Source organism: Actinia tenebrosa, unplaced genomic scaffold, assembly GCF_029948245.1.
Source record: "Actinia tenebrosa isolate PJP-AT-01 unplaced genomic scaffold, QUT_ActTen_1.0 PGA_scaffold6__47_contigs__length_16458017, whole genome shotgun sequence".
In the NCBI taxonomy this organism is placed as follows: domain Eukaryota; kingdom Metazoa; phylum Cnidaria; class Anthozoa; order Actiniaria; family Actiniidae; genus Actinia; species Actinia tenebrosa.
The window spans coordinates 15,848,778-15,875,147 of NW_028292583.1; the positions used below are offsets into that span (position 1 = coordinate 15,848,778).

At 35.8% G+C, this 26,370-nt stretch overlaps 3 protein-coding genes and 1 non-coding gene across 5 annotated transcripts; 2 read left to right on the forward strand and 2 right to left on the reverse strand.

Annotated features, from left to right (window-relative positions):
* The first annotated feature begins 240 nt into the window (after positions 1 to 240).
* LOC116288303 (uncharacterized) lies at positions 241 to 10,771 on the forward strand. Its single transcript, XM_031695076.2, has 18 exons — positions 241 to 346; positions 1,158 to 1,219; positions 1,445 to 1,511; positions 1,704 to 1,830; positions 2,088 to 2,116; positions 2,694 to 2,729; positions 2,892 to 2,930; positions 3,519 to 3,629; positions 4,324 to 4,511; positions 4,995 to 5,202; positions 6,045 to 6,331; positions 6,429 to 6,862; positions 7,082 to 7,245; positions 7,797 to 8,000; positions 8,479 to 8,547; positions 8,879 to 9,125; positions 9,658 to 9,798; positions 10,110 to 10,771. Exons 1-18 carry the CDS (start codon positions 314 to 316, stop codon positions 10,316 to 10,318), a joined length of 2,655 nt encoding a protein of 884 aa, XP_031550936.1. The 5' UTR covers positions 241 to 313; the 3' UTR covers positions 10,319 to 10,771.
* LOC116288307 (exosome complex component RRP43) lies at positions 10,316 to 15,410 on the reverse strand. The gene is made up of 11 exons (XM_031695082.2): positions 15,367 to 15,410; positions 15,256 to 15,292; positions 15,076 to 15,139; positions 14,718 to 14,791; positions 14,325 to 14,370; positions 13,874 to 13,979; positions 13,629 to 13,674; positions 13,281 to 13,377; positions 12,059 to 12,179; positions 11,363 to 11,469; positions 10,316 to 10,907 (listed from the first exon to the last, which is right to left on the reverse strand). The coding sequence occupies exons 1-11, from the start codon at positions 15,378 to 15,380 to the stop codon at positions 10,795 to 10,797; spliced, it is 825 nt and encodes a 274-aa protein (XP_031550942.1). The 5' UTR covers positions 15,381 to 15,410; the 3' UTR covers positions 10,316 to 10,794.
* Positions 15,411 to 15,481: 71 nt separating this feature from the next.
* Trnad-guc (transfer RNA aspartic acid (anticodon GUC)) lies at positions 15,482 to 15,553 on the forward strand. Its single transcript has one exon. It is a non-coding gene; the product is annotated as a tRNA-Asp (tRNA).
* A 1,847-nt stretch (positions 15,554 to 17,400) lies between these two features.
* LOC116288304 (SMAD family member 9) lies at positions 17,401 to 25,568 on the reverse strand. Of its 2 annotated transcripts, XM_031695079.2 has the most exons (5): positions 25,418 to 25,568; positions 24,301 to 25,343; positions 23,977 to 24,156; positions 21,839 to 21,934; positions 17,401 to 19,186 (listed from the first exon to the last, which is right to left on the reverse strand). In XM_031695079.2, exons 2-5 carry the CDS (start codon positions 24,701 to 24,703, stop codon positions 18,513 to 18,515), a joined length of 1,353 nt encoding a protein of 450 aa, XP_031550939.2. In that variant the 5' UTR covers positions 24,704 to 25,343; positions 25,418 to 25,568; the 3' UTR covers positions 17,401 to 18,512. The 2 variants fall into 2 exon arrangements, with proteins under 2 accessions (XP_031550939.2, XP_031550938.2); XM_031695078.2 differs by lacking the exon at positions 25,418 to 25,568 and having other exon boundaries at positions 17,401 to 19,189; positions 24,301 to 25,329.
* Positions 25,569 to 26,370: the final 802 nt, after the last annotated feature.

Below are 26,370 nucleotides of genomic sequence, written 5' to 3' on the forward strand. Positions count from 1 at the left end.
TTGAAAGGGAAATAATAGAGAAGAGAAGAGAACTGAAGAAAGGAGGAGAAAACGAAAGACGGATAAACAAAAAACACCCCCTCCCCCCAAAATAAAATATAAATAAATAAACAAATAAAAAAGGATAGCAAAAATGATAAAAAATTAAAAGCGAGAAAAAGGCTTTAATAATTTCTTCTACTGGGTACCCTGTGTTAAAGATGTTCAACGAGTCCTGGTCCTAATCTTGTTGTTCTTTGATCAATGGCGGCTGGTCGACAAAAGTCTTGTTGTTGTTGTTTGTGTTGCTTCGATCTCGCTTGTTTCTTCTCCGATGTTGGGTCTCGAAGCTGATAACCATGTCCAGGCACGTATAACTTGACGCTAGCACTACTGGCAGGTCAATCAAAGCTTTATGTCACTTTGAACGTCTCTAAAAAAATTGGTCGTTCTGATATATAAATTGTCAGAACACATCTTGTCTTATCAACTTATATCTATGTAGACAACAAAAGGCTTGATTCCTAGCTAGAATCTGCTTCTAATGGCATATTCAAAATCGTCCGCGACTAGTCAAAAGTGTAGTAAAAATTTATAAATGAAAATTGTTGACATTATTAAACCCGGGTTAAACACACGAGTTTACTAGTTCCATTCTGAGAGTCAAAACTAGAGTTCAAAGGACAAGGGTCACTAACGAGTTAACTGGAGCAAGTTCTCTAGATCATCATTCGAGTGCTCTAGATAATCATTCAAATTGAGAATAGTTTTTGTACTATCTAAGAAAAATATAATGGCTAAGCGGCTTTAGTGATATTTGCATTTTTGCTTGAAAATATTACGAGTTGATAAAAGAATGACTAGGAATCATATATTTTTAGAAGTGAGGTTTATATGAGTGCATTAATTATAGTTGGTCATTCCTTTGAATCAATGAAAACGTAGAGAAATTCAGGCCCACAAAGCCATAACCTTTGTATGTTAATACAATACGACACAGTATACATATGTATATACAGTATATGTACAGGCAATATATATAATATATGTACCCTTCATTTATTATCGTAACCAGTAAACCTACAATATGATGAACCATAACGTACGTATAGTAGTTGTGAGATAAGTTGAAATCAATGATTTATTAGTAGAAATCATACTTTGTTTCCAATTGATAGGATGTTATTAATCTAGCCTGTAAAAAAGCATTGAAAAGGAAAAGGCCAAGTAGTGGAAAATGGTTAGTATATGATTTACATTATACAATTTCCCATGCAATTTAGCAATAGTTTTTTTGAATTCTTTGTAGATAATGATTTATGTATTTGATTTTGTACTGGTATCCCTTTCATTTGATAATGGTATTTCTTTAAGTCTGGATCATTATTGTTATACAATACTTTCGTCCCTTCAAGGTAGCCAGGATTCTGACACCAAATTTAAATGCATTATAATTGTGTTTAAGGCAATCACTTGAAGATAGACTTCTTGACTGCTACATTGAGTCTTGCGAGGGAGCACCTAAGGACAAGGTAGGTAAAATCCTTGCTTAATCTGAAGTACTTCAGAAGACAGTCCACAGGACCTAGCCACATTTCTCAATAGGATTATTCACTTTCATTTGTCTTGGTTTTTGCTGATAATTCATTGGGTTAAATGCTTGAAGATGAGGATTTAGAGGCCAAGTGTCTCAGACTATTCATCTACCTGTGATTGTATTTCAGAGGTTTTGTCATGGTGTCAATTTGCTGGAGAAAGTTGTCCATCAAGACAATCTCTCGACTCTTGTAGTCAATTTGTATCCAAACCACGAGGGCTATTCTTTGATGCTGAAAGGGAAAAATGGAACGGGTATGAACATTTCATTTTTTCTTTCATTATTTCAAATTTTCTTAATTTTCAACTTTATACAAAATGGTTTTTGATTGCACTTTAAATGGTACAAAATAAATAATATTTTATGTCTCTTATTAAAAGCCACCAACAATTTCAATACTATACCCCTTTTACAACTGCAATATTGTATAAACTTTATGTATATTTAGATATTGAATGGAGGAATGAATTCAAACTCTTATAAATATATAATTATGCATTTTTATTCACAGAATCTGAAACTGTAAAACTCCCATACGAGGTACAGTACAAAATTTGTCAACTTTATATGACACATCTAAAATATTTACAAGAAAAGTATAACTGAATATATATCAATATTTACACTTGGATATTAAGATCAAGAAGAAACACAAATGAAGAGCAAAGTACCTGTTGAGTACATCTTTTTTTTTAATTTAAACATATTGACTCTCTGTGTTCTCTCCAAGAGCTAGGCTCATTGTGAGAGATTACACAGTTAACAGTAATCACAAGGCTTCTGGAGTTTAAGGAAAAAGAAAAAAAAAGTTTGATATATTAACAAAAAAAAACCACATGTATGTAGAAAAGTACATCGATTTTGCTTACTCTAGTTTTTGAAATAAGACCAAATAAAAGAGGTAATATTGACATCAATGAAAAATTAAGTTTTTGACAAAATAAACCCTTGAAATTTTTGAAAACAAGAGCCAATGATCCTTTATTGTGCATAATCTAAAGCTAATCATCTAGGAAGTTACTGTGCCAGGAGGCCTCTTCACTCGGTAGTCTTATCTTATCATTATTTTCCTCATGTTCATTTAATAAACTATCAAATTATTGCTTATATTTCCTAGGAGTCAGAATTTCTAGATTATCTGGATGCTCAGGAGGTAATCCCACTATTACTGCCCTAATATCATTTATTAATTGATTGATTAAGTACTATTTTGCAGGTTTATTATGACTATAGGTAGTATATAAATGATTGTCTCATAATAGCAGGAGGAGTCCTTGAATGGTTATATTGAATATTGAATATTTTATCTTTTCAGCTTCCTCCTATTCTTATAGACTTGTTGGAAAAATCTCAAGTAAGGGTGTATTTTATCCTCAAGGACATGGGAGAAAACGAGAACCATTACATATGTCAGTAATTTTTTGGGGAATGAGAAACTTTGACTTCCTTTCTTTGGGTGTTGCTATCATTCGTTTTGATTATATACACATTAAATTGGTATTTAGAAACTAGACAGGAAATACATCTAACTCCATTTCCATGAAAGTAGGAGTTCTTATTGCTATGGAAAAAGTTTTTTCACTTCTATATTTTTAGGGCAAAACAAAAGCAATTATTAAACAGATTGGTTATTATAAGCACTGATGTTACCCAATATTTTAGTTTAAAAAAAACCATTTCCTCTAGCAGCCAATGTTTGGAAATAAATTTGAAATATAAAATCATAGTACACGTGTAGTTAACTGATAATAAATGGTTGAGGAAATTGTATATTAGTGAATTCTAAATTTGGTTTCAATTTCCTGGGTTCGGTCTAAAAATATGGTTTCAATTTCCTGAGTTAATTGTAGAATTTGTCTCCAAGACAAAGAATACAATAACAAATGTACAGATAGTCAGGGTTTGATTTGAAAGGTCAAAGATATCTTCTTTTGTGTTGTAGGTAAATGTCTTTTATAGTGGCTGTGTAATAGTTGAGGTCAGAGACTACAGACAAACCCTGTCAGAGTCGAACTATGAAAGCAGTTATGTGTTACTAAAGCCAACATTTCAGGTAAAGTATATTATTAAGTAGATGTACAGTAACCCTAATGTTGGGGCTGGGGAGATGCAAGCTCTGTCAGAATTGATGATCCTATGAAAACAGTTATGTGATACTGAAAACCACATTTCAGGTAAATTGTATGTAGGGGTTCTGATGTTCATGCCGATCATAAATACCCTGATTTATGGGCGAGGTAGGGGGTGGAATGGAGGGAGGATATGTACTAGGTATATTTCATATATAATGTGAAATTATTTGGGGGTAGGGAAGGGCTACGACATGTATGTCTTAGGGGGAGGACTGATATGAGGTATGTTATGCTAGGGGAGGATAGGGTAGAGGAAAACTATTTGCTAAGAGGTATGATATCATAGGAGACAGAAGAGCTACAAAGTATTTGTCATAGTTACTATAAAATTGCAGGGGGAGGGGAGGGGAGGGGGAAATTAGTGAAGAGACACTAAGAATATAGAGAAAAGGGAGAGTCATAAGGGATATGGCACAGACTTTTGAATGTGGGAGGGGAGAGTAAAACTATGAATTGTCACAGTAGCCTGCTCTGTGCGAGGTGGCCAAGGGATCCTGGGGAGGAGAGGAAGGGAGGTGTCCTCCCCAGTCCTGCTTGTCCACCTACACAGAGGGACACCACACAACCTACTCTCAATGTAAATTAATCTAATTTTTATCAAACTGGTACCAACAGACACTGGTTTGTGATGTGAATGCATTAGCTGATTCCCACTGGACACAAGAAGATAAGCTGGCTCTTGAGGCACATCTACTCTTGGCAACAGAAGGCCCACTATGCCTTGATCCTTCACCTGACGTCGGCTTGGTTACCAACCAGCTGCAATTCAACCAGAAAAAATTTAACTGTCATGCTCTTAAAAGGTTTCTACTTCACTTAAATTTAAAAATCCTCAATAGCTATTGATAATGTGATCCTAATATCTCCAACATATTTAGGGAGAAATCCAAAAAAGTCCAAAAGGGAGGCCCAGGCAGTCTTGACAAAATAACTTTATAGATCTAACTACTTAGGGTAGAGCAAAGGCATTTTTCTTTGGAAAGGGATCTTTCATGAAATTATGATAGCATGTTTTTTGGCCTTCAACTAATTGTTGTTAGAGTGTTGATCATCACAGTGAATAAGCGATTTAAGTGAACGCTGTAAAGAAAGACCTGAAAAAATTATTTCAGGCTTCAACGGGAATCGAACATATGACCTCCACAATGCCAGTGCGATGCTCTATCAAATGAGCTATAAAGCCAATCCTGTTGGTGAGCGGTCATTTTTGTTAGTCTTCAGCTAATTCTATCCCAGGACATAAAGAATATGATTACCATTTATTCCTAATTTGTTTTTCATTGTAGTAGTCTAAGGAACTATGGCCAAGCCTTCCTCAAGAGAGCATCTGTAGCCTCTACAAACCCATCTCCTTCAAATCTCAAGTTGATAGACTTCCTTGGTCACTACAAGAAACCACAGCCACCAGTGAACCTTCGACTTGCCAAGACACCACAAATTACAGATACATGGAGACAGAAACCTATGCATCTTGCAGTGCCTTCAAGACTTGATGTTAGTCTCTGTAATTCAAAGATATCAGAAACATGCAGGGTTTCCATCAACAAAACACGGAACCCAGGGAGGGGGGTTCAGATACATGGAGACAGAAACCTATTCATCTTGCAGTGCCTTCAAGATTTGATGTTAGTCTCTGTAATTCAAAGATATCAGAAACATGCAGGGTTTCCATCCACAAAACACAGAACTCTGAGGGGGAGGGGGGTTCAGATACATGGAGACAAAAATCTATGCATCTTGCAGTGGCTCTGTAATCCAAAGATATTAGAAACATGCATTTTGCCAGGGTTTTCAGCCATAAAACCCAGAGCCCTAGGGAGGGGGGATATAGGACTGGTGGCCCCCACTAACCTCCCCTCCCCCATTGCTTTCAGTTCCATCCCATTGAGGTGCACCATTTCTTGCGGTGGTGAATTATTGATAAAAAGTATTTCAAGGCAATTGCAATATGATTCCCTGCCACTAATCAGTGCATTTAAACACTGCTTCCTCCTATCTAAAAATGTCCTCCATCATCTTTGAAAGGAGCTAATGAAAGAATGATGACAAGGCTGAACCCAGAGCTTGATGTTACAAGAATGGAGGATAAAGCAAAGGGGAGAGAAAGGTTGGGAAGAAGAGAGAAGGGAATGGAAGAAGAAGGGGAACTCAGTGCTTGTGAGCTTTGTAGAAATAGGAACCAGGACTGGACATGAAGGATAACAGGAAAGAAAGGAAAGGAAAGGGATACCACAGAGGAGCATGGCCTCTAGACCTAAAGTTTTTATTCTAAAACTCAAGAAACTGAGATGATAGAAAAATATTATCCTAATTTGATGTTCAAAATCGTATTTCAGGTTGATTTATACGCCAAAATGATAGAGAGACCCAAACTAAGCAGTGATAACAGCCCAGACACAGTCCAAGAGATAACTCTAGAAGGAGAAAAGACCAACAATAGGAACTATTACTGTAAGGTGACGATACAACGAAGACCAACTGACCTGCAGTACCTAGGGGAGTTGTATCTTGAAGAAGATACCTCTGGTAATGGAGCAAGTATGCAAGGTGGAAGTGGCAATAGGGGCAAAGGAACTGGAAAAGCTTGTCAGTTTTTCTTAGGAAGCAAATTAAGCGCACAAAAGTAAGATTTATAGATATTTTAGAAGTGGTTAAGTTGTGTATTACTTGTCATTTGATTTACTAACTAACAATGTATTTGAACCTTTTTTCATTCTCAGGTATCTTCAACAATTCAAAGATCTGTACACTGAAGAAGGTCGCAAGTCAGTCAAGATATGCAACTTTATACCTGGCCAACACACCAATCAGTCTACCAGTCATCACAATGTTATAGCCAATCAGGGTCCACCACAGGCAACCCAGAATGCTCTTCAAATTGAAACCAGCACATCAGAAAGTAGTGAACATGATACTAGCGGCACCACTACAAACCCTACACTTCCTATTACTACTTCTATTAATCTCCCTTCTCAAGCTTCTGTGTTGCCAAGTTCAAACCTGTCGAGCTTACAGACTTATGGACAGAAGTTGGCAGCCTTCCAGCAACAGCAGCAACAACAATCACATAGTTCTGTAGTATCATTGTCTCAGACCGTGACAGGGTCTTCTGTGGCTGTTGGTACTAAATCTACACAGTCAGGAGGCAAGAAAGGTATCGTAATACAAGATAATTATTGGTAATTATTTACTTAAATATATACAATTTACCTACTGTCAGGTGATAAATCGGCAGTCATTGATGATCGGCCAGGAGTTGGCTGATTGTTGATTGATGCATCTTGTTTGCTTATAAAGAGATGATCCTCAAAAGTTTTAGCCATGAGTTTCCTTGATCTTTTGATAAATACAGCTTACATATAGGTTTCCATAGTTACAGGATCAATCGCCAAGTCATCTATAAACAACCCTATTTCAACCAAGACACAGCACACTACCCTGCCCAGGCGTCACTCACAGCAAACAGATATTAACAGCCAACAGTCGCCTACTACAGTAACAGGAGGATATACTGGAGTCATGGGTACATATATACAGGTATGTACCAGGAAACATACTCTCACTGGTATTTAACTGACTGAAAAGGGCCTTTACCGAGATAGTGATTAAATGGATATTTTTAGTCTAGCTTTGCTTCAAGCATCTTTATAAAATAACTATAATTAATCTTGATTTTTTATTGCTTGAAGGGGCATACATTAAGAGAGCACACAGTATCCATAAACACATGTTCTATTTTATCATTCTTTTCAAAAATAACAACTACTTTACCACTCTTTTCAATGCTACACACTGATCGAGACAACAGTCGCGGCAGGGAAATAGGGCAATACGCTTCTGTCAATCAAATAAATTGGTCGGCACCTTTATATTCTCTGATTGGCGGCAGCGTATTGCCCTATTTCCCTGTTGCGACTGTTGTCTCGATCAGCATGTAGCAGTGAAAAGAGTGGTAATTCATATCTTATAAAATATTGAAATAAGAACTTGCTTGCTGTGCTTTGTAAGAATTATAAAGCACTTTTATTTTAATTTTTTTTAAGCAGGAATGTTTCAATCTTGATTGTAATGTTTTATCTGTTCAACAGCCTGTAGGGAGTGGAGGAGTAAATGTGACACTACCATCAGGCGTGACTGTAGCAGTAGCAAGTGGTACTCCCATTGTCTCTGTTAATAACAGTGTTGCTTCTATCACACCTGGTAATATACAAGGCCAGTTTATTGCAACAGGAATCAAGTCTACAGGACAGCCTATCCAGCCTGCACCACCTACACCAATGACTTTATTGCAGGTATGTAGCCATTGTGGATGTAAAGTCCCATTTGATAAAGCATGGTAATAAATGCTGATTAAGATGGCTATTGAGAGCAATTGGCACTGTATGTAAGTATTAGTTATGTGGAGAACAAGTTGTTGGTAAGTCCTTGGTGTGTATTCCTAAAGTTGTCTCAGTACACGAGGGCATAAAGTGTGGTGATGTAATCTTAAGAAGTGATGGTTGAGGGTATGAGGTAAGTTATTGACATAAAAGTAAGTGGTTGATTAACCATGTTGCTTTATGGTATTGATTGTTTTTGGATGCCAATATCAACATTTACTGGTATTCAACTGTACAATACTTATTACTTAAGCCCACTGTCCCCATGCAAGCATACCCCATCCATCACTCACAGTATATTGGTGTGCGAAAGAGTGGCTAATGCTTATTTTAGTCAATTTTTTGTCTGTTTTGATTAGACTTTTATTTGAGTTGTTGTATATCTCACCAGGGAACAACCACATTACAACCTCAACAAGGACAGCTAACTCAAGCAAGACAAGTAACCACCACATTCACGGTAAGACAAAGGTTGAGCAAAATGCAGATCCTTCATTTGAATATTTTTTGGGGAAAGGAAGAAAAGTGTGGAACTATAAAAATCCAAAGTTTTATGAGGATACTGGATTGTGCCAAAGGCTGGTTAAACATGAGGAGAATCCTGGTAATTTGTTGGTGTGCTAGCATCCAAACCATCCAGGGGGGGGGGGGGGGGGGAGTATTGTTAGTGATACTCCTGGTTGCTTCATGTTGCTGCTATAGGAAATAATAATGAATAGAACATGCCTTACATTTTAACCTGTACATACATGTACCCTACATTATAGCTGATACTATTGTATTTATTCCAGTTACCTGGTAATCTAGTACCAATATCCCAGATAGCACCTGTAGGTGGTGTGGCTAGTATGAATGCTCAACTCCAGGCAAAAACATCATCACAGACCACAGCCACAGGACAGCCAACGCCTATCTTACCCAACAAACCCATGTCACCCCCATCAGGTCTGGCTAATGTTGCTATCAATGCTAGGCCGATATTGCCACAACATCCACAGGGGCAGCAACAGAGAAAGATATCTGTGGGGAGAACACTAGGTGAGAGAAATATAGATATGATTTCGATGGTGACAACAGTGATGACGATAAGAATGGTGTAGGTTAGGTGCACTCTAATGAAGTGTCTGTCTAGTCATGATGATAATGATGATTGTGGTGCTGATGATGGAGGTGATGATGGTGATGATGATGATGGTAAAGATGGCAATAGACCCCTTCACGGTTCCCTACGCCATCTTGAAAGGTAGCCGGGCCTTTGCATCAAAGGGAGACAAACGGTGAGCTTGCAATGATAGGGACCTGTGAATAATTGTCCAATGTGTTAAAAAAAGGTCTCTTTCATTGCAAGCTCACCATTCGTCTCGCTTTGATGCAAAGGCCCGGCTACCTTTCAAGATGGCGCAGGGAACCGTGAAGGGGACTATTGTAATGATGATGCTGATGATGGTGATGATGATGATGATGGTCTTTTTTGATGCTAATGATGATGGTTTAATGAACTCTACAAAGTAATTCAAAACCACAGATAATTTTATCATAATTTCTCAATGCATTCCTTTTCCCTCCATAGTGAATCGCTCCACCCAAAACATCCAACCACTCGTTCCAATAGGGAGTCAGCTTCCCCCTGGCTCCCAGATTTCCCAGCAACAGTTTCAGGTGCGCTTCCCTGTTCAGTTCTCACAACAAGCCACTCAGTTGCAACAAGCAGGTAAATAAAAGTTAGTAGTACCTGTCAGATCAAAGCCTTGGCATTTTATACATATCTTCATGTAATAGTCAGTTGTTTGTCGTTAAGAGGAAAGACTTACAATTAATGGGGAAAATGAGAAGTGTTGATTTTTGCAGAGGGAGGACCCAAAACTGGATCGATAACCCAGGAAAACACCTTTAAAGTACAAGAGATAAGGAACAAACGATTCTACCTACATATGATTATGAGTGCAGGCATCATCGCCTTCAATCATTCCCATGCAAACTATGCTTTGTCAACAAAGTGTATAACTTTCTTGCTTTTCACAGGTCAAACCCAAAAAAAGGGTTCCCAACAGACCATTGTACAATCACAGTTAGCCGGTCAAACCATCCAGGTTCAGTCACAGCCTGTCGCTACGCAGGCACAACTAATACAACAAGTAAAGCAAGGATCCACAAATGTACAAGGAACACAGTCAGTCGGCAAGACACCCAGTAAGTCTCCTGCACAGCGACGACGGTCACAAAATAAGTGATTTTTAGAACAGAATTTTATTTCATCTTATAGAGTACGATAACCTTGAAGGAAATAGATACTATGTATATACTTTTTTTCCTACTGCCGTGCTGCCCAGGGGAATATGAGAATAGAGTGGATAGCTTATTTAAAAGGAATATATACTTACCTAATCCTCAATAAATATATTAAGAATTTTTTTCCCATGGGAGGGGAAGGTGAGTAGAGATTTGTCAGGAAAAAATACTTTAGTTTTTAATCAAAAGATGATATTCTACAATTAGCATTATTAATATATGGTAATGTAGATAAACTAAGAATAATATAGGAACATCTCGACATAACTTATTGAGCTAGTTAGAATATTTTAGAAAAGGAATGTATATTCTGTAATTTGTTTTTATAAGGAAAAGGTGTACAAAGGAATTTAATTGAGGAAATATTAATTATTAAAGTATTTCCCTGTGCCATATGTAGTATCCTGACTATTTTATACTACCTGTCTACCTCTGTACATGCCGATGTTATCAGCTTGTCGACCTCTCTTGATCTTAGAATAGCATGCTGAAAACTTTCTTGGACTTTTTCTTCTGTTATTGAGGAACCACCTGAAAAAGAATGAAAGCATGAGAAATGAAGGAATGGAAAAGAGAAAAAATTGTAAGCATGAGAACTGAAGAAATATGGAAGAGACAAATAAAAGGATGAAAATTGAAGAAATGGACAAAAATAAAGCTTGACTATTAAAGAAATGGGAGAGAAAAATGAAAGCACGAGAACTGGAGGGATGGGAGAGAGAAAAGAATGAAACATAAATGGAGGAGAACTTCTTGACCCCCTCATCCTAGTTGAAAACTTTAAAAAAATACAAGATAAAAAAATAATTTTTAAAAAAATACCAAAAGTATGTAAACAGTAAAGTACCCTTTCTTTCTAGATGACTGGTCTCCCTGTGGATTATTTTCCACAGGTAACCCACCACTCTAACTCTTTAATTTTTTTGTTTTTGTTTTCAAAAACATCCTTTTTTATAAACATGTATATTTATTCCTATTCTTCTCACCTGGTTTATGTACAGATACCAGTTTTTCATCCATTGTTATCACAACAGTCAATGAACCAGTAGAGAGAGAGTCTTCTTCATCGGTTGGGTCAATATACAATTGTGCACTAGTTGAAAATGAAAATATCAGTACTAGCATTTTTTGGAAACACTACAATTTAATACATAATTCAATGCAGCAAGTGTTGTGTGCAAAAGAAAAATAAGTTTACAAAATGTGGGCTTCCTGTTTCCTCCTTAACACAGGAAGCCCAACAGGCAGCTACCAGCCCCAAACATGGACTGACAAACCAGTGAGGGATAACATGAGTTAAAGGGAGGGTCTTGTTTCTCACTTCTGAGATATCAGGTGAAATTTCTGGACTCAACATTATATAAAAGTAGGGTTTCTTAGGTCTCTTCCTCGATTTGTAGGTTTTTCTCTGGGTTTTGGAAACTGGATACTCCAGTTTTCTTCTCTGTGTGAAACCTAACAAGCTAAGTTCCAATTATTCAATCTATGAGTTAGCCATGCACTGACTTAGATTAGCCCAGAGGTTGTTTCAGGGTTCAGTTTGTGAGTTAGCCATGCTCTGACTTCAATTAGCCCAGAGGTTGCTTCAGGGTTTGATCTGTGAGTTAGCTATGCTCTGACTTTGATCAGCCCAGAGACAGTTCAGGTTCAAAATACAATTTAAAGTTTGAAATTTTACTCACTCATCAAATATTCCAAAGGTAACAGCTACTGGAGTACAGGTTAAGTTAAGGTGAATATCTCTTGTTTTTGATGGTTCAGGGGTTTGTGTTTCTTCATTGATAGTTATTTTGTGTAGTCTTGCTGTAAATGGACAAGTGAGGTTTGTCAAACACATTGGATATCTTGTCTAAATTGAAGTGAATTTAAATCTTGTTTTTTTTTGTGTGTGTAAAAGTGCAGCATATAAAAAACTGAAAATTACAGAACAAAAACTGCAAATTTAGCATCCAAGATCAACTTAATCTAAGCCCAGTCCAATCCAATCATACAATTTTCAGGATTTTCCAAAATAATAATAATAATTTTTTAAATACAGAATTAAAAGCACAAATCAAAGTTTAGAGGTTGGGCATGCTTTTGTTACACGTTAAGATTTTTCATACCCTTTCAAAACCTTAAAATTCAACGAAAATTTGTTTTTTTCGATCCAAAATCCGACGTCCAGTCCAGTCCAGTCTACACAATTCCTGGTTTTCCAAAAATAAAAATCTCTCAAAATGTAGAATTTAAAAGCAAAAATCAAGTTTAGAGCTTTAGTATGCTTTTACTTCAGGTGAAAACTGATTATACTCCCCTAAAACGAAATATTCATCAACCTATTAAAATACTCCATTTACCTTGGTTACACATGACATTCTCAAAAGTACTTATTTGTTTGACTGTTGTCAGATGGCCAGACAAGAAGCAAGGCAATATTGTAATATTTGGACTAATTTCTAACTTACTATTTAAGTGATAATGAATATAATGATGACCATGATAATGGTTGGTGATGGTGGTTCTGACGATATTACTGTTGCTGCTGCTAATATTGGTGATGATTATGACTATGATAATAATGATGATGGTCCAGATGATAATGCTGGTAATGATGATGATGATGACGGTGGTGATGATGATGATGGTCCTCATAATGTGTAGCTTCTGATGATGGTTATAATGATGATGGTGATGACTATAATGATGATGATGATGATGGTGATAATGATGATAGTTGGGATAATGATGACAGTGGTGATGTTTAAAGACACCCAAGGAAGGGAAGTGACCCATCTGAAATGGGAAGGAATGACACCCAAACAACAAACAACGACAACAACAAATATTTTACGAGAAGGCCTCTGTCATCTATGTAAGTGATTTTAGGAGGGTCCTCTATAATATAAAGAGTAAAACACTTACTATTTTTGAGTGCAGCCACCATGGCAATCATACATGTGTCAGTGATATTACCATCATAGTCTAGGCACATCATGTCAACATACAACACCCAAACCAGCTGGGGAAAAAAACAAACAGTTGAAACTGTTACAGATATTATGTTGCTGCTGTACTCAGGGTATTCGCTCCTCTGCTTCAAGGTTTTTTATTGGGTTCTCTCTGCTTACATCCTTTTGCAAAAATCAACACTTCTAATAACCAATTTCATCATGGAATAAAAGCCATTGGTTTGTTAGCTACAGTGCTATTATCAAAGTGTTGCCCATATAAAAATAGATACTAATAATACACAAGTAGTGCATGACATACCTTGCCTTCTGCGATGCAAAGTTCTGTTAGATCAAGCAACTTGGAACTATTGTATCAAAATAAAAATAATCAGTCATTCTGTATCCAAGAAAATTAAGAGAATTGACTCCCATTCTATTTCTAGGTCTCTCCCATTATTTCAGTATTTTTTTAACCAATTTCTAAAGTTTTTCTCCCTTTTAAAATATAACACTCTAATTTATATAGTTGTTTTAAATGAAGGAGTATGATTACTGGCAGCATACTTTTTGATAACATCAGCAAAAAACTGACTGAGAGCTTGTGCTTGTTCACTGGGTGGTCCTGGACGAAAACGAGGTGAACACAGAGGTGGCAGGTCCACATTAGGAACTGAAAAGAAAAAGGGAATAAATAATAATCTGCAACTTATTTGCTACTGCATTGTAATCCCACAGTTTTATTGCGACAAGCTCTTTATTTTTATGCTAAAAGAAACTCCGAAGAAACTCAAATATAAAGTAAAAAAAAAAATTCTTTTAGTGAAATTTGTAAGCCAATATTTAAATGCAATTCCTATCTCATTCCCATTTCATTCCAATTGTTTCCTATTTCACAAATCACTAGCATATTTTTCAAATCTCTATAATCCTACACTTAGTAGCAGTATAACGGGGAATAGTTTACAAATACAAACTGCTTGGCCAGAGTGTGTCAAAAAAGTTTCAAAACCTTTACCTATATATCCATGTCTGGGGAATTCAGGTTTTGGTTCTGCTAGTTCCTACAAGAGCAAATTGATTCCTGTTATATTCTCATATAAATCACTAAAATACTAAAACATAAGAGAGTGAAAAACACAACATAATGCACATCCAAACAAATTTGTGAGTAACAGGGTCCTGAAGTGGTAAAATGGGAGGTGGGATTCGCATTTTTTTGGCTGGGAAAATGGGATTTTATGCACTAGGAGTGGATATCACAAACAAAAACAATCAAAAAAGGAATGGGATTGAGATTTGAGCAAAACATAGGCCGGGACTATGGTATATGGTTGAAATGGGGGCTGGAAATGAGATTAGTACTCCCTGCAGGACTCTCAAGTAAGGATGTAGATATGTGAGAACTTACAGCTTTAACTCCACATACAACAGTTGTATTTCCAAGCTTAACAAGAGCAGATCCTTCTGCAGTAGATATGGAACCTTAGACATAATTGAAAAATCTATTTATAATCTATATCCTCTATACCTGTGGAGGTAGGGGGGGGGGGGTAAAATTTTCTAGGGGTGGGGAAGGTATTAATATTTCCCCAGAAATTATCCAATGTCTCACCTCCACTCCTGAACTGAAAAAAGGTACGATCAATCATCCACCCCTGTGATAGTTGTTTCATACAAATTCTAATAGTTAAGCTTAATATTATACAAGTTTATCATAAGTAATTTAACCCCATGTACATCATTATAAGGGTTTACAGCTACCTTACCAGCATTTAGCGTGGTTTCCCTGAACTCCAGGAGTCCTCTACCATCAGGTCTGATATTTTCTTTCTATTAAATAACGTTAGTAGTATATGAAAGATAAATAGCTCACACTAACAGACACACGAGGGAGCTTCAGACAGTAACGAACGCACACATTGATAATCTATATATAATTGTCTTACCAGGAATTTTCTGTAATATTCTAAGGGCTCAGCTGTCCTAAAATGGGCAATGTACTTAGTATGTAGTTGATGTTTAAACGCTTCAAAACTTTGCAAAGAAAAGATACTCACTTGAAGTCAGCCATATTGAATTTTAGCGGGTTGAGCAAAGCAACCACGCGACATGTTCAACAATAAAATTTCTAATGCTTTATATATCAAAACAAGAAAAGCTTAAGCTAACGCTTCCTCGGTAGTATAGTGGTGAGTATCCCCGCCTGTCACGCGGGAGACCGGGGTTCGATTCCCCGCCGGGGAGAGGAAGTATTTTTTTTTACTTTTCACAAGTAAAGGATAATTCAAAAATCTTTTACAAACTACAAAACAGTAAATTTATTGAAATTTTACTACCCTTTAGAAACAAATACTTTTAATTTCAAATTCATTTTTTACTTGACCCCTCTTATTCATAACCCTACTACCCACCCCTGTGGCTGTTTAAGGTGGCTGCCTACTTTTGAACGTTCGAATTGAGCCCACGATGAGCGCGCGCTCAAAAACCGCTGAAAAATCTACAAGATTTTATTGAAGAACCATACGCGTTTTGAGCTTCAACAGGGCAAAACCCTCACATTTTGCACGGGACTCTATATTTTTTGATAGCTCATTCGAAGAAACTCCTAAAAATCTAGGTTATATCAACATTTTAGGAAAAGTTTAAATCAGGAACACGTGAAAAAATAGATTTTTGTAGGGATTTTTGTTCGACTTTATGAGATTTTCTAAGAGCACCGAAACTACAAAATATGACAAATCAATGTATCTCTCTGTCTTTTTGTCGAAAATATCCATGTATTATTGTAGAATGATTGACTAGCCTTCATTTATGCAATCATATAGTCTGCAAATAACTATTATCTTATTCATCTTAATTTTTTTCTAATCACTTCTAGTGGCGCAATTTTTACTCCAAAAGCTCGTGCGTAGGCTTCCATTAAATGCTGATTATCTCGAAAACGAGCTCGGGACACCCTATTTTTCTTTCCAGATTTGGAATCAGCATTAAATTTCAATTCGGAAAATCGAAGTTTTAAAAAAAGCTTAAATCAATTTCCAAAAGTAGGCAGTCACCTTAAAGCTGATTTGATTAAAAGATCCTATCTGGTGACCAAGGGCGGATCCAGAATTTTTTGAAGGGGGGGTCTCAGGGGTAAATTTTGTGGGCAAAGGAATCCCAGTCACATTTTTACCACAGGAAGCCCATTTTATCCAGGAATCCAAGGTAGAATGCTTTAAAAATGTTTTTTTGAAATATACACAAATGAAATATCATACATAATTTAAAATTTATTAGTAATGGTTAATGTATCAAGGTACAGAACAATGTATTGATATATTCATGGGTTGCATTCTACTAAAATATAATTGCTTTTGTTCTGTGTAGCTGCACTCTAGATATGTACAAAGGAAACATTTATAGACTTGGCTATTATCATCATTGAAGTGCGTCAGAAAATCACAAGATGAAATGTCATACCCTACCACAGCATGATATTGATCTATACAATAAGAGTGTGTTTTTCCTTATTAGTCAGGAATGGAGCTAGAGCAAATATCATGACATTGAAAGTTGAATCATCACATTATATATGGAATGGACAACATCCTATGGCCTATGGCTAATCAAAAGCCCATACACGGCACCTTCAAACTCACATACCAAATTCACTCTGATTACATGCATAATGTGATGGCACTGCATGTGTTTTTATTTTTCTTGTTTATAACACTTCATCCCATTTCACATTCATGTCTTCTCTATCTCTATGGCAACTGGCATCAAGTGTGCAACGTCATATTCATTCTTTTTAATTTCATTTAAAAACGACATTTCAAAAGAATAAATTTGACATAAAATCCAGAAAGTAAGGCATTTTGGGAATTATTAAAAGGGTCTATTGGCCATTTACATAAAGACATAGGGTGGGTCTAATCTGCCCTGTGGCCCTCTGGTGTTGGGGTAGGGCTAGTGGCCCTTCCACTTGTGTTCCACAAAGTAGAAAGAATTCCAACAGTAGGATCACCCTACCTTCATGCAAAAAAACTATGTAAGCCTCAATTTCACAATTAAATCTTGATGGCAATCAATCAGTCAAACTAAGCGAAGCTAGTCAATGCTTTTGTATTTGCAATTTCAACATAAGAATTTTTTTGCCATTATTTGTTAGGCACACAACGATGGTAATTACTACTGCTAGAAGTAAACCTTGTCAAATGGAAGTAACATGTTATCAAATTTGTAAATAACTTAATTGTGAAGCTGATACAACATTAACACCTTGTTTTTGCCAATCAGTATTCACTCCAGGTAGAGTGAGCCCAAGTATGGCTTTAAAACGAAATTTACCTTGCCCAAAATAAACCCAAAATATTATTTTTTTAAATCACTTAAATTTAAAGCACTCTTCCATATTTATCAAGACTACTTCAAACAGTTAAATAAAGCATTATATTAAGAACTCAACAGGAACAAAACTCAACAACGCATGTCCACCTTAAAATTATCATGTAATGATCAATAGGCTGTTAGCATTTTACCACCAAGTTTTGGCCACCTCATTTGACCGTTGGTACTGCTAATCATTCATACATGACAAAGTGTATATGAAAGGGATTACTGTATTGGTAGTATATGGCAATACAATGGGCCTATTCCAAGCTCTTTCCTTTCTCAAGGGTTGTGCAGGTTATTTACAATTTTGGGCCTAATTTTTAATGCTTTCTTTTTTTGGGGGGGGGGGGGGGGGGAAGGGGATGGCATGTTTGACTGGTTTGAGTTAATGAGATTACCTTCTTAAAGTTTGCCTTATTGGCCATTGCATGAAAATCTACAAAACTAGTTCTTCTTACATACAGGTACAATTATTGCTAACTATGTACTAACAAAATGTTTGTAAATAAAAATACCTTATAAGGTTTTGTTATCTATATGCACTATGCAGAAGTGACATCACACCAACGTTGATCTCTCAATATAACATCTTTTCAAGGTATAACAGGATTAACATTTACAGTATGGCAGTACATATCTTATAAAAATTAGACCGGCAAAATACTATGCAATATTTATGATGAGATGGAAACCAATTAATGCAATTCATGGTGAGAATTTTTCACCAATTCTTCGCTTAACCTAACAAGTATGGTTCAGATATCATACTCAGTTCCATAAAAGAAAATATTGAACACAAATAACGAGAAAAATGAGTAACGACTAACTACAATAAAAGTGGTATATATTTGAAATGTCTTTTTAAGAGACAGATGAGATAGGGATTTCGTGGTGAGCCCATTTGGCTTAGAACCTTATCAAGCCACTGCAGAGGGCCATGCAAGTGAACTTCAATCCAACATGGAGTACTTGTAACATCTTGTCGATGGTATTCTGCACCCCAGCCCTTGACAAAGCTCATTCTAATTGAGCACATTTTTGTAAGCTCATACACGGCTTCAAACCCGTAATTGACAGACTGTGACAGAAGTTGTGCGAATTCTTGGTTGTTGAATATTTTCAGTGTGCACCCACTGGGTATTTTACAAACTGTAGTTGGGTGGAATCCATGACTGTGGTTACAATTTCTACTTTGAACAAAAATTGCCGAGTCACTCAGGCATTCTGCGTACACCTCTCCTCCAACGTAGTATAGATGCACACCTTTTCCAATGTGTCTTCTTGTGTTCTCTATTGTGGAATTTCTGTTTACATTTGATAATAACCCTAAGCAGAATCTTTCAGAGTTAGAGGTGTTTGGGTCTGTGAAGCCGTCTACTATTAAGCTTGTGCTTTTAGCATGAAAAAGTTCACCAACTCTGTTATTCAGCTCATAATAGGCAATAGAGCACCAGGAGAGAGGTTCTTGGTAATTGACGGCTGTAACATGGGACATAACATCTGCTGAAAAATTCAAGAAAGAGAATCCAGTTTTTTTTGGAATAAAACAGTAGCAAATGATGATGAGCTGAAGCTAAAAATGTTTTGGTTTTCATGTTTTTCCTAAAGCTCTTATTAGCCTTGTATTTACCAGTAACCAGGAAAAATATACATCATTAAACATTCCCCTGCACCTCCCTCCCCCCGTAAAAAAATTCAGCCTTATCAATATTGACTGCTACTAAGCTATTAGCCATCAAATCTCTGAAGGGGAATAATCCTTTGTTCTAGTAATAATTCAGTTGAATTGGCCATAAAACAGATGGGCTGGTTAATTCCCCCACATCCCATGCAAAGAAGAGGGAGCTTTTAGCTTTTTAGAAGTTATAATCTTAATACTTATGTATTACAATTTTTTATTTTACTTCCCAAAGCCAATACAGCCAAAATAATAAGTGGCTCAGCAAAGTAATTTGAAAGCAATACTTATTTTTAGTGCTGGTCTGACAGCAATTTATATTAAATAAAATAATGAATAATAAATTTGTAGACAACTGAGCTACATTTACATGTCTCAAAAATTTTATATAATTCCTTGATATGAACTTTATCCTTAATGAGAATGTTGATTGATAAGAAATAGCAAGATTGCCGTTGACCAGCTGTGAATTTACTTAACAAGTGCAGCTATTAGTTCTTCAGGGTTTTTTTTTTTTTTTGAGCTTTAAAATAATGATTTATGGAGACCTTATTTCAAAAAGTGTGATTCAATAATTTGTTGGCTGTCTAGACTGGGACATAATTTATTGAGACATTCGTAATTTAATCCATGGGTAGTACTAGTTTGGGTAAATTGACTTGTTTTCCAGTTGCTGTGTTTAAACAGCAGATTTCTAAAACTTCAGTGTTTTTTTCAATGAAACAAAGTATGAAAGATTCAAATTAGAAAAAAAGTATTAAAAGATAATGAACAAACTGGTTTACTGTATGTGTAACAGATGATAACCAATACTGTGAAACATATGTTGTTTTACAAGATAAAAAGTGCATTAAATTGTACACAGGCCACAGGGTAAATGATCTATAGATATTACTTAAGTGTCCAATATGAAATACATTTGGTATAATTAACACGTAGAAATGTATTAGTGGAACAGACATCCTTTGAGGAGAAATTAGTCTAGCGTATATTTTAATCCTCTGGTTATCAGCATAGACACCACAATAAAATTACTAAAATAAAATAAAAAAATTCTAAAGCCACACTGAAATTGAAAATTATTAAAAGTTAGACTAGTAATATAAGAGCAATTCACGAGTGAAAACCCTGGGAAATTATGATTTTAATGACTTTTTGGCATGATTCTTATCTCAATCATCATTTCTATTTGTGTTTCCTGTAAGGTAGTCTCTTTGTCTTCAAGGAAAACCACAGTAATAATTATCCATTACTTTCTGTCTTGTTAGTTGTATATCAATGAGTAGATTAAATAACACTAAGCCTTATCTGTCATGAAGATTAATCCTAATAACAACCTGACAAACCTTCATTTAGTCTTCAAACTTTTGAGATAAGTCATATTCAAAAAGGAATCTTTGACATAGGAGCTAGTTCATTCTTTTGCTTTAAACTTTTAAGTTAAAACAACATAAAAAGGAATCTTCGATGTAGGAATTACAATTTCTTTGGCAATCATATATATATTTTTTCAAAAAATATCTATGTTCTGAGGGGAAGGAAAGTTTCTATCAAATCCTAAGATTTTCTCTTTCTCTTTGACTCAATCTTGTGTTGTCTTTGAATAGATTGGGGGCTGGATATAATTCATTTTTTTCTGTTTTACACAGTGCTAATTAAAAATATTATCGAAAAAAATTTTTCTTAATAATTGTACTATGTAATAATACTATGTTTGAGAAGTATGAAATACTCTGGAGCTAGTAATTATTAAAATCTAATGGTTCGACAATTTAGAGTTTTGATGTTAATTACTGTGAGCTAAAAGTGTGTTAGATAGCTCCTCGAAAGATTTTAGCTTAGAATCTAGATTCAAAGCTGTAAATATTTCCTTTAAAATAAAATAAAACATTAAAATGGAAAATATTTCTACAGCAATACTTGAGAGCTTGAAGTTTTTGGCCCTTCGAAAAAAATATTGAAGGAAAATGAATAAGAATTGGTCTTATTTCATTGTAAGATATATGTTGTAGATTATAATGATTAGGCTAGAGATAGTGTATTTGAGATAAAAAGCAGTTGGTTATATGGAGTATATTTTTGAACCTTTATGCCATTATACAAAAAATATTCCCTTGTAATTTTAACTCATGGATCAGTTTTTGCTCTTACTGAAACTGAGACAACGACCAAGCTCACTTTCTGTCCTGTTAATTAACACTACTCCTTTTTAGGAAGTGAATTTAGGGATGGAAACCCCATGGAGTAAAAAAAAAACTAAAATTAATTTGAGTTGAATTAGAAGTGAAGATAAATATGATGGAAAAATGAAGTAGAAATCCATTGAAAAAGTATTCTTAATTTTCAAAGAAATGATGACCTTTTTAAATGCTTGAAAAGTTTTTTATTTTCATTTGAATGATAATAATTTTGTCATCTTCTGATGGTGAATCAAGGCATGAGCTAACATGAATGAGTCTAGATTATTTTATTACCTGCTGAGGGATTCATTGGAAGAGTAGGAGAATCCACGTCCATGGTGTCTGGTCTAGGCGAGCCTCCATCTTCTGACATATATCCTGTACCCGACTCTGTAAACCAAACACAACTTTATTTAATGATTCACCTCTGATATGTTAGAAACATTCATATAGCAATAAAAAATACATTGAAACAAAATATGGGAAGTTGGATAAATATTCTGAAAGAGCGCAAAAATAAGAGGAAATTAATTAGTAATTCTTGTTTGTTCTTTTGATCTTCCAAAATTGTAAAATTAGGTAAAACGTGTTAAAAGAAAATATAATTATGGTTCTTCATAAAAATGTTTTATGATGCTACAACAGTAGACTTTAAAATAGAAGACACAGAAACTCCTTTCTTTTCTTTGTATCACTTGTAGAGGTCTTTCATTGGAATCAACACATATATCAATTCAATTAGCCCTCTAAGACAAAACTTTGGACTGACTCGAAGGCACTCTCGAAAGACAAAGGTTTTAAGTGTTTGCCTGTCACCTGTTATGCCTTTAGGCAATGTCTTAGGTGTTTTATTTTGACAACAAGTTGGTTGAAAAAGGATAGAGAAGACATGAATAGCTATGGAAAATGATAGACACCACTGGTGAACTCTGTGAAGGATTTACATTTTGAATACGAAAAGAATCTTCAAGCAAAGATGTAGTAAAATATACATCTTGTAGTTCCTATATCCTATACTAAGTATAGTAAAATATGTAAAATGTTCTTATACCACAACCTTGACATCAAAATAGTTTGCTTACAAATTCCAAAAAAAAAAGCATTTTTTCTATAGCTGCAATTCCAAAATCCTTTGTAACTATAAAGATGAGATTTCTAATAAGTTATCATTTTTTGTACTAGGATTTCAAATGCCAACTTGTTTGTTTCTACAATAATGATGATACTATTTCCAACTGCTGACTACATGTACCACAAGTCAACATCAATGCAGACACAGGATTCAAAATAATGGCCTGTCAATGACCAAATTGCTGGCTAAAATTCACATTTGGCAGGCAAAAATAATGATGAACTTTCAAATGGCAGGCAAACATTGTTTTGCCTGTCAAAAAAATGGCAGCCTACATTTTTTTCTATTTTGAACCCCCAAGACAAGATCTTGATCTCTTTAAAAAGTTCTCCAGGAAACAAAGAGTTAATGCTATACACAGAATAGTACACTTTTGATATATTTAGACAATCATTGGTATGAATGAACACCATTTTGGAAACAACGAAACATTATTGTATTAGCCCAAAATAAATGGACTGAACTGATAAGAAAAAGTGTTAAGTGATCAAAGATTGGGTGAAAACCTGATTTTTCCTTAAGAGGTGTATTGAAACTGTGTTTTTATTCGTCAGCATGAATATATTGGTATTTCGTCCTGATTTCCTGGATTGGAGAATATAATCTATGCACCCCAAGGACACACCCAACCAAACAACAAAGCATAAAAGTATTTGAAAAGTGACTAAAACATTAGCTCACATCCCATCAACATGCATGTACATGTCAATGACAGTAAACCAATGTCAAGCCATTTATAGCTGTAGGTAACTCTTAAGCCATATCGAATGCAAAACTACTCAGTATTATATTTGGTCCTACGAGTTAAATTAACATTATGAGGACTACTTTTGATCTCCTTGAAATTGAAATTATGTTTTCCTCAAGTTATAAAGAAAAATCTCATCTCACAAGGACTACTGGAAAGTCTTGAATAGTTAGAAAGGACAGAAAAAATTTGAAATATTCCAGAGGGAAAGTTTGTTTTCATCAAGTCAGATTTACTATTATTCAACTGGTTTCCGGTCTAAGTAGACATTCATCTTATTGCAAAGGAATTCAATCCTGTAAGGAACGTCTTAGAATAAATATCGATTCTAAAGACGCGTGAAAATTATGCTCGGAAGTCACAAAGTTCTCAAAGACTGAAATCATGGACTTGCAAGGAGACTATAAAAAACTGAAATAAAAAACTTTAACTTTAATTTTTTTTTTTTGATTCCCAAATTCATGACCTCAAAAGAAAGATTTTTAAGTAAGAAATTTGTTGGAGATTTGGTGGTTCTGCAGTTGTTTGTTTTAATATCGGTGTTTTTTTTACCTGATATTTCAAAAGAATTTTGAGGAGATTGCTCAGCAGTGCTTGGTCTTGGTCGATTCACGAAAGGAAAGGAAGCATTGTATGGCATCGGAGGGTCTTCTGCCGCACGGAATGGAGGTGGAAGAGGAGGAGGAGGTCTTGGATATTCGCTTTGTCGAGGCACCAAAACTGGTGGAAGAACTAGAGAAAATACAAGTTTAGAATGATGGGTCTCAATTTACACTTATAATGTACTAAGCAATCAGAGGTATTTATTGATACCAAAAGCGTGAGTGAGCGATAGTAGGTGAGAGTGAGCGTATAATAATGCCAAGCCAAACATACCTGGACTTTCGACGCGCCGGTAGTGGTATGGATTTATGCATACTTCTTTCTGTTTTAATCCAAAAGCGTATTCACAGCACTCTAGAGGTTTAAGTTCGTGATGGCTCTGTAAATCAGGCCACCGCCAAACACGGCAGTAGATGACGTGCGGAAGGCCTTTGCGATGCGATACCTGAAGTCGACCGTCCAAGCTACGTGCTATCGTCACACATTTAGAAGGCTGATTAGGGTTTGAAAGTGCCTTTTCCAGATCTTCCAAGGCACCCTTCTTCTTTTTTAGCTTCTTAACTAAAGATTCGATAGCTTTTTCAGCCCACTTTTCCTCTTCGTCTCCTTGTTTCCAACCTAAAAGACGCTTGACCGCGGGTGGCGTGAAAGAAAATAGCGAAGCCATAGTAGCCATAATGGATTCACTTTCTCTGCTTCTAGTTCGTCTCAAACCACAGTTATTCTATAACTGCTTTAATAAATGAAAGAGAATAGATTCTTGTTCTTGTAACGTCAGAAATTCAAGCTGTTCAATGCGAATATGGGTCGAACAATCTAAGCAAAAGAGTCCTCTGGCGCCAAACTGGCTGTGAGCACGTTTAAATAAACAAAATACCACAAGATGTCTCTCAGGCAAGCCGAAACGCTTCTTCGACACTGCAGCTATTCCAGCAATCAAAACCAGCTGAATATCTGGCGAAAATAAGGTCGAATTTACGAAGCCTTCAGCTCTGTTAGGGAAGCAAGCCTTTCAGCTTTCTGTGATGGCTGAGTTTTGAAGCGTGTGACGTCACATGGCCGGCGACGAAGAGTCTGAGGGGCTGACAGCTCGTCCAATGGCTGGCGGCCAAAGTTCAAACCGCTCAGTGGGCCCCTCCGAGAAGGGAGGGATTACGGGCTATCGATTGGAACTAAAGACATAGTCGAGTCCGCTACTACTTCGAAGAAAATTGCGAACCACGGCTGTTTATTTCATTTCTAGCGGCAACGGATCACGCCATTTCTCTAGTGGCAAAATAAAAAACTTTTGAATTCGTCTGTTTTGTCTAGAAATACTGAAACGAAAAAATCAGAATATTCAATTTATGCGTATAATAATAGAAATTTATCGAAATTTAACTTTGTTTACTTTGTAATAGATTGAATGTCGATAGCGTTGATGTGCAATATTTTGGTCAGGTTGCAATAACGCCAGAAGGATCGAACATTTTCAACGAGCTTGATGATAGGCACACTTTCCAAGTTTTCCTCTTTCTTGACTTTCTCGATTTCGTTTCCCCTTTAGGGTTATATCTGTCAAAAACCATTTCCTTTTGATAGGAAACGTGACTACACAAGAACAATTAGCATTTCTGTGTGATTAACTTCAGCATAACGGCAAGAGATTCAGACTGTATGAGGAATGAAAGCTGGAACGAAACTTCAGCGTTGGCCATTCCGTGGCTTCGAGTTTTGTCGTCGAAAGACATTTGACCAATTCTTTACATTATGGGATATAAAGTTCTTTTAATTAAGAGAAATTCAAAAGATACTTTTGAGTTAGCTGTGTCGTTTCACTTTGGTGTGTGGGCTGGACAAATCGGCCTAAACTATCAGTATGTTCTTTTAGAAGTCTGAAAAGCATTTAAAAAGATAGCTAGATTACACTATACACGCTTCTCTCTTCTCGTTGAATCAGTAAAAAAAATAGCTATTCACGAGAGTTAATCCTAATTATCAAAGTGTTTGTATTTGTAATTTGTAAAAAAAGAACGCCTGAAAAACCAAAGCGAATTATGGCAAAAAGAGGAGAGAAATATAAAAGGAAAATCATTTCCGGTAGTTGTATTTCCTCGCACAATAACCCATTTTCGGACTCCCTGGGTGTTTGCGAGACGTTCGTACTAAACAAAATTGAAATAGCCATTTCTCTCTAGCTAATACTTCCCGCTGTAAACAATGCGTTCTTTTCTTGTCTGTAACCTGTACTTCATTAATATCCCAGACAAAGACATTTATGCAAAAGTAGAAAAGTGGATTATTTTTCTAGGATTTCAGTCCAGCCCTAAGTGAATATTAGTTATAATAAACCCATGCCAAAAG

Coding starts and splice junctions, on each gene's coding strand:
- LOC116288307 (XM_031695082.2), bottom strand. Junction 14,792..15,075: donor GGAAACCACGCTAAATGCTG/GTAAGGTAGCTG, acceptor ATTATGTCTAAG/GTTCCATATCTACTGCAGAA. Junction 13,980..14,324: donor CCCCAGACATGGATATATAG/GTAAAGGTTTTG, acceptor TTTTCTTTTCAG/TTCCTAATGTGGACCTGCCA.
- LOC116288304 (XM_031695078.2), bottom strand. CDS start 24,703: ATGGCTACTATGGCTTCGCTATTTTCTTTCACGCCACCCGCGGTCAAG. Junction 24,157..24,300: donor CCGGCGCGTCGAAAGTCCAG/GTATGTTTGGCT, acceptor TATTTTCTCTAG/TTCTTCCACCAGTTTTGGTG. Junction 19,190..21,838: donor TCCAATGAATCCCTCAGCAG/GTAATAAAATAA, acceptor TGAATTTTTCAG/CAGATGTTATGTCCCATGTT.
- LOC116288303 (XM_031695076.2), top strand. CDS start 314: ATGTTGGGTCTCGAAGCTGATAACCATGTCCAG. Junction 347..1,157: donor AAGCTGATAACCATGTCCAG/GCACGTATAACT, acceptor TCCAATTGATAG/GATGTTATTAATCTAGCCTG. Junction 4,512..4,994: donor AACTGTCATGCTCTTAAAAG/GTTTCTACTTCA, acceptor TTTTCATTGTAG/TAGTCTAAGGAACTATGGCC.